Below are 9,882 nucleotides of genomic sequence, written 5' to 3'. Positions count from 1 at the left end.
GAAAGCAGAGGTTCAGAAGGAACAAAGCATCTCCATACGCTTATCTAAAATTCTCACTAATGAATTATATAAGTATCTCTATCTTATTTTATATTTTAATTATATTTTAATTATCAAATCTCCATAACCATTTGAATCTGCCTGATTGAAATTTACAAGATGACCATAACTTGCTTCAAGCCGACAATCTCCGTGGGATCGACCCTTACTCACGTAAGGTTTATTACTTGGACGACCCAGTGCACTTGCTGGTTAGTTGTGCGAAGTTGTGAAAAAGAATTGAGATTATGAATGTGCGTATTAATTTTTTGGCGCCGTTACCAAGGAATGAACAATCACGATTTCGTGCACCGCAAACCTATTGGATTTGGTTCCAAAGATACACAAGATACTGGAGGACTAGCGGAGTTTTAGGTTGGTCAGCAGTTTCAGGATAAAGAGAAGGTTGTGTTAAGCGTGAAGACCTATAGCATCTGACGTAGGGTTCAGTACAAAGTGGTGGAGTCTGATTATCATAAGTACTATGGAAACTATAAGGAATTTGGTAACGGGTGGGCATGGTTGTTTCGGATCAATCTCTACTAGCATAGAGGTATTTGGGAAGTAAAACAGTACAATAGACCTCATACTTGTTTGGCCACATCAATATCGAGTGATCGTAAGAGTCTTGATTATCAAGTGATCTCGGCATTTATACTGCCTGTGGTTAGAGTTGATGCTACCGTGTGTATCAAGGTACTGCTGAATGCAATAGCAGCACATTTCGGTTTTAGACCGACTTATAGGAAGATTTGGTTGGATAAGTAGAAGGTCGTGGCACAAATATACGGAGATTGGGATGAGTCATACAATGAGTTGCCACGATGGGTACTAGGTGTGCAGATGACGATGCCGGGTAGTATTGCAGTGTTGAGGACCAGTCCCGTGCGAGTTGGTGGGCAGGTGGATCAGTCGCATGCCTATTTTCATCGGCTTTTTTGGACATTTCCACCATGTATTGAGGCCTTCCGATATTGCAAGCCGTTGGTGAGTAATGATGGGACCCACTTATATGGAAAATACGGGGGTACATTACTCGTTGCGATTGCTCAGGACGGGAACTCCAACATCCTGCCTGTTGCATTTGCACTTATGGAGGGTGAAAATGCTGAGTCATGGTCATTTTTTCTATCCCATCTCCTCCATCACGTCACTCTGCAGCTGAGTATTCTAGTGATATCGGATCGGCACAACGGTATCAAGGCCGCACTTGAGGCTCCCGACGGAGGTTGGCTACCACCTGCTGCATACCGTGCATTCTGCATTCGACATGTGGCCGCAAATTTTGTCCTGACTTTAAGGGCAAGGATGCACGTAGGCTTCTGGTGAACGTGGCATATGCCAAGACTGAGGTTGAATTTGATTACTAGTTTGATATTCTATGAATTGAAGACCCTGCCATGTGTGATTGGGCTAACAAGATTGAGTATGCAATGTAGACTTAGCATTGGGATGAAAGGAGGAAATTCGGATATATGATGATGAATATCTCTGAGTGTGTGAACTCAATACTGAATGGAGTGAGGAACCTTCCTGTTCTTTCACTGGTGAAGTCCATGTACGGGAGGTTGGCCGAGCTGTTTGTTCGCAAGGGGAGAGAGACAAAGGCCCAGTTGGGAACCAGACAGCAGTTTAGTCAGTATCTGGTGAAGGCTATAGAGACTAATTTGATGGCGTCAAGGTGTTTCATAACGACTTTGTATGACAGGAATAATTTTGAGTTCACTGTCGCCGATACCACGCCTATTAAGTCATTCTCACTTGGTAGTTATAGAATGTCACTCAGGGCACAAACATGTGACTGTGAATATTTCTAGGCACTTCATTATCCATGCTGTCATGCCCTAACTGGTACGCCACGTCCTGCAGTGTAATCGTGCACTCCCCGAATGACATATGAAATGTGTGTGTCTCCAGACGCCATTTTTCCATAAATGCACTCACCAACGGCTCATCCAACCTAAACCAAGTCTCGTTCAACCTCATAAGATAGTATAAACCGGCCATCCGCAAGTACAGAATGATTCTCTCATCCAGGCGCATACCTTGCTGTCGTTTCATGCTACCGATACATCGGTTAGGCTACATAAACAACACAACAAATTGTCTCTGACGAACACATCAAAACATATATACATAACAATATCGACTAATGCATCTCTTAATCCAAATGATGCTATAAATGCAACCAAATAATGCCATAAATGCAACCAAATAATTTTACGGGTACAAACACAAAATAAAATATATATTCAACAAACTAGGCCACATAAAAATAAGTTTAATACTAATAAAATATTTTTATTAATAACCCAAATCACAAAATCAATTCCATTGACTACTCTTACTCTAACTAAGTTTCACTACACATTATCTTCACTACTCATATTTTTCTACTTATTTGTAACCACTATCCAAATTCGAACTTACTCGGCCAAACCTCTAGAGATTATTAAGCCACTAATTTAACCACTCTATCTAGTTTAATAATTGTAATAATGACTAGCGTTAAAAGAGACGAAAAAACATTAAAATAAAACATTTAATACTATTTTTGAAAGAAAATGTATACACTAACCTCTTCATTGATGACACCAGCAATATGGGCAACTCCGTCCAAACGATAAAGACGGTTTGGGTTATCTCTCATCAGGTGATTTTTCAAATGTTGGAATATTTGGACTGAGGTTTCTCTGGGATTTAGTGGGGAAGGATTTTGGATTTGTGATTCAAATGAGCTCAATTCGATTTCTATTTATAGGGATTCTCCTAGTAAATCTAATTAGACTCGTTCAAATTACCATGGGTAGGAAACCATGTGCAACTCGAAACAGCCATAGTCGAATTACTATGGGTAGCACATTGGGAGTAAATCGAAACAGGTTGTTTTGAATTACTGTGTGCTCACGTGCATAGCTAAATGGAAACGGGTTGATTAGATTTAGTAGGATAGGATGCAAGCATGCATAAATCGAACCAGTGTGTTTTGATTTACATAGAGAATATCTAAATCTAGTCTGACTCATTCGATTTACATAGACAAGTAATTGGAAAGATTCATGTAACGTTTAATTGCACGTTTTATCCTAAAATATGTATTGAACACATTTTTTACACATCTACAATGTTATAATACACTTTAAAAATTAATATTCAATTAAAATATTATTTTTATTTTTTATGTTAAAAATAATTTCTGACATTTTCAAATACCAAAACATTGAACAAATGACTTGACACTAAAGTTAGTTTTTTGCTCTTGTTACCAATTTCGCAGAGGACGAATGTAACAAAATTCGATACTCTAATACTTCGAAACAAAAAGAAAAAAAAAGGGAAATAATCTTAGATTTTTATAGAAAAAATTATGTAAAGTATAGGACATTTACGACCTATATAATTGAAAGTATTAGGAGATTATAAGTGGTGGTAAACAATTTTGGATATTGAAATTGAAATAAAGTTATATTTAAAAGTAGTTAGGATTAGATTAAAAAGGTTATATAAGAATTTTTTTTATAGTTTTTCGAGACTTAAGTAATTTTATTTATCGAAATTTATTTTTATAGTTATAAATTAATTTTAATTTTTTTATAATCAAAATATTAGTATTATAATTTTTTATATTCAATTTTAATACTTTATTCTTTTAAAAAATAAGGACCGATTTGAGTGGTACCGAAAATTTCAAATACCAAAATTAACATTATCTCTGTAAAAAGTATAAACACGAATTTTATTTTTGTATAGAATAAATTACCATTTGTATCCATGAAAGATAGAGACGCTGACAAATACACCTATATGAGAATAAAACAACAATTGTAACCACAGAAGATGACTTCTGTGTGTCAAGAGTACCCTAACGGACCAATTACGTAACCAACGTCTGGGTACTCTTGGCACACGGAGGCCATCTTCCGTAGTTACAATTGTCGTTTTATTTTTATATAGGTACATTTGTCAGTGTCTGTATCTTTTATGGGTACAAATGGTAATTTATTCTTTTTGTATATTGAATTATGAGTGATAAAATCTTTAAGAGTATTTATCTATTTTGATCCTCAAAGAATTTCGGACCATACACTTTAGTCCCCAACTAAAATTAATTACTCGATTAGTCCCTAACAATTAATTCCATCAGTCACTTAAGTCCTTTGCTCCGTCAACTCTAACAGAGGACAAAATAGTCCCTGACAACTCTAACAGGGGACAAAATGGTCTCTGAGCTTCTCTGTTCGGAAACGACACTATTCTCCTCCAATTTCCATCATATCTCGCATAACGCTAACAGTTTAACACTGTAACTTCAAGCTATACAATGCACACTCTACAATTTCAATGTTCACAAGAAGAAAAATTCTCAACTTGTTCTCAACCAATTCATACTCAGAAAACAATGACTATGTCTATCAAGTACTTGTCGTCTTCGATGGATCCCATGAATCTAGACAGCAAATCTGATTTGTTAAGACCCGTCGTCATCGTCGCCATCTCCCTCTTCCTCTGCCCTATCATTTCCATGACCACATTGTCCACCACTTTGATCGCTTTCTTCAACTTCTTCTCCGAACCAATGTTTAGTAATCGCTTCAGTTTCCATATGAGCGGTAACGGTGACATTTCTCGTTGTACTGATAGCTTGGATGCTAGGTAGAAACTGTCTGCCAACTTGAACTCCGAAAAGAAGGAATGAAGCACTCGGGGTCCATTGCAAATGAGAATTTGCATATGATGTCAAAAGAGAATCTTCTCATGATATCCTAATGTCCAACAATATATATTGCTTACCGAAAAGTAGAGAAAAGCGTACTCTTGGGGTAGTTGTGGAATTTGGTCTTGAGGATGTGGTGGACGTTGTCGAGGTTGGAGGTGATGCTGTTATCGAGGACGTGGAGGTGGATACTTTTGGTGGGTGAAGTGCGGAGAAGGTGAGTGTACCAGTCATAGAGATTTAGGAAGTATGTGGTCCATGACATGTTGAGGTAGGTGCGACACGCGTGGCAGTTACATCATGACTTGATCTTGGAGTTGAAGAGGAGGAAGAAAAATATAGAAAAGAAGATTGTGAAGGTGAAGAAAGAGAGTATCAATGTTAGGATTATGCGAGATATGATGAAAATTGGGAAGAACAGTGTCGTTTTCGAACAAAGGGGTCAGGGATCATTTTGTCCCCTGTTAGAGTTGTCACGGATTATTTTGTCCCCTGTTAGAGTTGTCAGGGACCATTTTGTCTTCCGTTAGAGTTGACGGAACCAAGGACTCAAGTGACTGACGGAATTAATTGTTAAGGACCAATCGAGTAATTAATTTTAGTTAGGGACTAAAATGTCTGACCCGAAATTTTTTAAGAACCAAAATGGATAAATACCAAGGTTGCGAGAATCGGACCGGTCAATAAACTGGTGAGGTGACTGGTTCACTGGTTTAATGGTTCAACCGGGGTTCAACCGGTTTAATTAAATATTAAATAAAATTATTAAAAATTTAATATATAATTTTAAATATTTAAATTTCAATAAAATTTAACCTAATAAAATTTAAAATTTAAAATTTCAATCTATAACCTAATAATAAAAAATAACAAACAATTGAAACAAATCAGTAATAATCATTAACCATTGAATTTGCAAACATAATCATAATTTAAATTTTGAAAAAACATAATCATAATTTGAACAAACAAACAGAATTACAAAAATATTATGAAATCAAACAAATAGATTATGAAATCAAATTGCAGTAACAAATTAAAAACAGAACAAAAACATAATTTAAAACTTACAAAAACAGAATAAAAAAACTTGATTAATTCATTTAATTAACAAAATTAAAAGCTAAAATGCAAAAGACAGCAGCAATCAACAAAAATTAAATGCAGAAGACAACAATGAAAAACAACAATTAACTCAGACAAACAAGCAACAATCAACATGATCAAATCCAAAAAAAAATAGCAATTAACTCCCAAAAATGAAAACTGAAGCAGGGCAGGGATCTGCTTACAAACTCAGAAATTCATAAACTCAAGCTAAGAAGAAATTAGTAAACTTAGAATCAGAAATCAGAAACCAAATAAAAGTACAAAAACAAGCAAAATTAAATTGAAGACCAGCAGCGAAGGAGGAATCCAAGTGACGGCGATGGAAGAAGGGAAGTGAGCTCAGGCACAGAGGGGATTGAAGACACGCTTGACGCACGAGAGAGGGGGATCGACGATGAGGACGGACCGATGGAGACACGATTTCAGGGTGGCCAACGACGACGAAGATAGAGAAAGGGCTCGACAGTGACAGAGAGAGACGACGGCGAGGGGAAGAGAAACGATGACAGCGACGAGTATACCTTCACCTTCCACAGGCGACGATTCTTGATGCCACCACGGTCAGTTCCACTCGGCGGCGACAGCACCCTCTATCCGTTCGGCGATGAAACCTAGCGACACGAGGAGATGGGATCCAGGAGAAGAGGATCGGCGACGACGAGGCTGGACGCTGGTTGATGAGACGAGTTCGTCGGCGACGACGACGTTGGGCATTGGGCCGTGGCTCCTACTGCTGTTGGCTGGGAAGAAGAAAGAAAAGGGGGCTAGGGTTCCGTGGAGTGGAGAGAGACATGGGGGAGTGGGTCTTGTCTTGTGCGTAAGTGAGAGAGAGAAAATGGGGGAGGGTTTATATATATATATATATATATATTATTTTTTTAATTGAAAACAAGAAAAAAACTGTTCGGTTCAAACGGTTTACCGGTTAATCGTCGGTTCGACCGATTTTCTGCCAGACGATTTTACACTTCAACCGAACCGACTAGATGACCGATTTTCAATTAATCCGGTTGAACTGGCTGATTCGATTCGGTTTTCAGAACAATAATAAATACTCAATCTTTAAAGATGATATCAACTATGTATTATACGTTGTTGTGGGTGTTTACAAAATGTTAATGGTATTTTAGTTTTATATAATTAAAATAATATTTATTTACAAAATATCAGTGACATTTTATTTTTTAATAATTAAAAATATTTTTTATAAATTTTAATGATATTTTATACTACTATTATAATAATGTTAAATATTAAATTGATCAAATATTATTGTATTTTACACTGAAATGATTGCTACCTACAAATTTTAACCTAAAAGCACACTCATTTGAATTTATTCCGAAATCAAATTCATAAAGTCAGCGAAAGCTAGCAGTACTGCAGTCTCCGGGGCAGCCTCCACTGAAACTATAGCTGTAGTACACGTAAACAAAACCACACGTGCCAATCCTAGTGTTCCCTATTTGGTTGTTATCCTTTCATTTCCCAGAAATAACATAGTAAGAGAAAAGAATTATATTTTATACCCAATTTAAACGCTCAAGCCTCAAGTGCTTAACAACGTCACCAACTTCGTTATTCCATCTTATTTGTTTCCAACACTAATCGAATAACCTCACTCTCTAACAATCACCACACCTTTTCCTATCTTCCTTTCTTTTTTCTTTTTTCAACGCCGTTGAATATGTCCAATCCCAAAAATCAGTCTGAGGATCCGAATTCTCCGGATCCGAATTGGAATTCGGATCCACAACTCCCGCTCCGTAACCTCGCACAGATCCGAACCCGACTCGATTCCCTCCATCGCTTTTTATCGGAATCCATCACCTCCAACAACCCTCTCTCCGGCGACCAATCCGCTGCCGTCTCCGATCAAATCGCCTCCGCCATCCACCAAAGCATCGCCAACGCCTCCGCCCTCGTCTCCTACTCTAAAACCTTCCACTCGCCGGGTTCCACTCCCGCCGCCGCGCCGCCGTTACCTAGGGTTGACCTATCAGCCAGTGTCGAGAAACTCAAACGCGCGTCGGATCTGAAAATCGAGCCGCCGGACGAGGACACCGCAACCGATGAGTTTGCCGATAGCGACGAGATCGTGGAGCTCGACGCCGTGGAGATCCTCGCGGAGCACCTTCACTTCTGCGAGATCTGCGGGAAAGGGTTCCGGCGAGACGCGAATCTGCGCATGCATATGCGCGCTCACGGGAACCAGTTCAAGACACCGGAGGCACTCGCGAAGCCGGAGAATTCGTCGTCCGCCGCCGTGCGCAGCCGGTTCTCGTGCCCGTTCGAGGGATGCAACAGGAACAAGAACCACCGGCGGTTCAGGCCGCTGAAATCGATGGTGTGTGTGAAGAATCACTTCAAGAGAAGCCACTGCCCGAAGATGTATTCGTGCACGCGGTGCCATAAGAAGAGCTTTTCGGTGCTCTCTGATCTGAAGAGCCACATGAAAAATTGCGGAGAGTCGAAGTGGAAGTGCTCTTGTGGGACCACGTTCTCAAGAAAGGATAAACTTTTTGGGCACATTGCTTTGTTTGAAGGGCATGTACCCTTGCTTGAAGACGATAATAAGGGCAAGCATGTGCAGGAAGATGATGATAGTGATCATTTTAGTGATTTGCCTGATGGCTTTTTTGATGATTTGGGTGATTTGAGCTCTTTAGGGTTTCCCTTAATTTAACTGTTTTTTCATAGAATATTAATAGGATATATAGTATAGATTTTGCATATATGTAATTTTGATACACTTGTTTAGATTTTGAGTTATATTTTTTTATTTCAGATATGATTTTTGAAATTCCATTTAATTGAATGCCATTACTTGAGGAGTGATGATGCTTGGATGTTAATGTGCCATGGTTGGGATTAATAGTAGGAACATGGCAAGTTATATGCATTTGTGTGAATATTAGTATACTAGTATCTATTTTTTTTTGGTACTCTTTGCCTCTCATCAGCCTATCTGTGTACATGCAATTAGTGTAATTGACCTAAGGTTGACTCTGGGCGATTCTTGGCTGTTTATGTACAGTACAAGATTAATGGTAAAGGTCTAGTGGACCATGGCAGAAAAGGATGTTGTCGGAGCGGGAAAAAATTGTGTGTATGGCAGTGGTAGGATGTGTTTTGTTGCTCAGAAACAGAAGTTTTCACTCTTGTTCATATGGTGCTGAAAGAAGACATCCGGAAAATGTTGGAAAGAGGGTGTCAGACTGTCAGGATATATAATATAAAAAAAATTAGGAGGCCAACTAACTAAGCTAATTCATTTTATTTTTTATTTTAAATTTAAAAAATTAAGATAATCATTTTTTTAACAGACTTATTTTTAATAACTAATTGATTAAAGTTGGCTTTATCCCAAATTAGTTTTTTAAGTAGAATCAATATAAAAATTAGAATATAATTTTAATATATTAAAATTCTTTATATAATTATTCAATTACATACTTATCTATTTAGTTTGATCCTTTGAAAAATTATTCATGTGAAAAATTTAAAAAATAATTAATTTTATTAACATGATATTATCGTAATTGAATAATACTAATATAATAATACATAATTGGATAATGCTAATATGAAAATACGTAAATAGATAATTACTTTTTATAGTTTCATCTAAAAATAAGTTCTTTTATTTTAAGCTTGTACTTAATTATTTATACTTAAAAACAATTTAACTTATATTTTGTTATTAAAAGAAGAATATTCTTAAATATATTTTAATCTGTTACTTATATCTCGACTACAGAAAGTCTTCTAATTCAGCAAAGTACAAACACATATTAACACACATAATTTCTCATTATTTCAGATAAATAGAAATATCTGTTATATATGAAGAATCAGGACTAATTCGGAGAGAGAAAGCATAGAATATTATGAACAGTTACCTAAAAAATAGGTTACCAGAGATAAATTCTTAAAACACGTACACTCGTAATTCACACTTTATAAAATATAAACCCTAAGTATACAAAGATGTACATTATTCACTTTGAATTAGGGAT

At 37.1% G+C, this 9,882-nt stretch overlaps 2 protein-coding genes across 2 annotated transcripts; both read left to right on the top strand.

Annotated features, from left to right (window-relative positions):
* The first annotated feature begins 888 nt into the window (after nucleotides 1-888).
* LOC148579332 (uncharacterized) lies at nucleotides 889-1,368 on the top strand. The gene has a single exon (XM_088489615.1). It carries the CDS (start codon nucleotides 889-891, stop codon nucleotides 1,366-1,368), a length of 480 nt encoding a protein of 159 aa, XP_088345741.1.
* A 5,746-nt stretch (nucleotides 1,369-7,114) lies between these two features.
* LOC107624019 (uncharacterized) lies at nucleotides 7,115-8,698 on the top strand. The gene has a single exon (XM_016326453.3). The coding sequence runs from the start codon at nucleotides 7,551-7,553 to the stop codon at nucleotides 8,547-8,549; it is 999 nt and encodes a 332-aa protein (XP_016181939.1). The 5' UTR covers nucleotides 7,115-7,550; the 3' UTR covers nucleotides 8,550-8,698.
* Nucleotides 8,699-9,882: the final 1,184 nt, after the last annotated feature.

Source organism: Arachis ipaensis, chromosome B10 (assembly GCF_059453495.1).
Source record: "Arachis ipaensis isolate K30076 ecotype BB chromosome B10, ASM5945349v1, whole genome shotgun sequence".
Classification (NCBI taxonomy): domain Eukaryota; kingdom Viridiplantae; phylum Streptophyta; class Magnoliopsida; order Fabales; family Fabaceae; genus Arachis; species Arachis ipaensis.
This window is presented reverse-complemented; position numbering and strand designations above follow the sequence as displayed.

What these genes read in the sequence shown, in the direction of transcription:
- LOC148579332 (XM_088489615.1), top strand. Translation starts at nt 889, where the DNA reads ATGCCGGGTAGTATTGCAGTGTTGAGGACCAGTCCCGTGCGAGTTGGT.
- LOC107624019 (XM_016326453.3), top strand. Translation starts at nt 7,551, where the DNA reads ATGTCCAATCCCAAAAATCAGTCTGAGGATCCGAATTCTCCGGATCCG.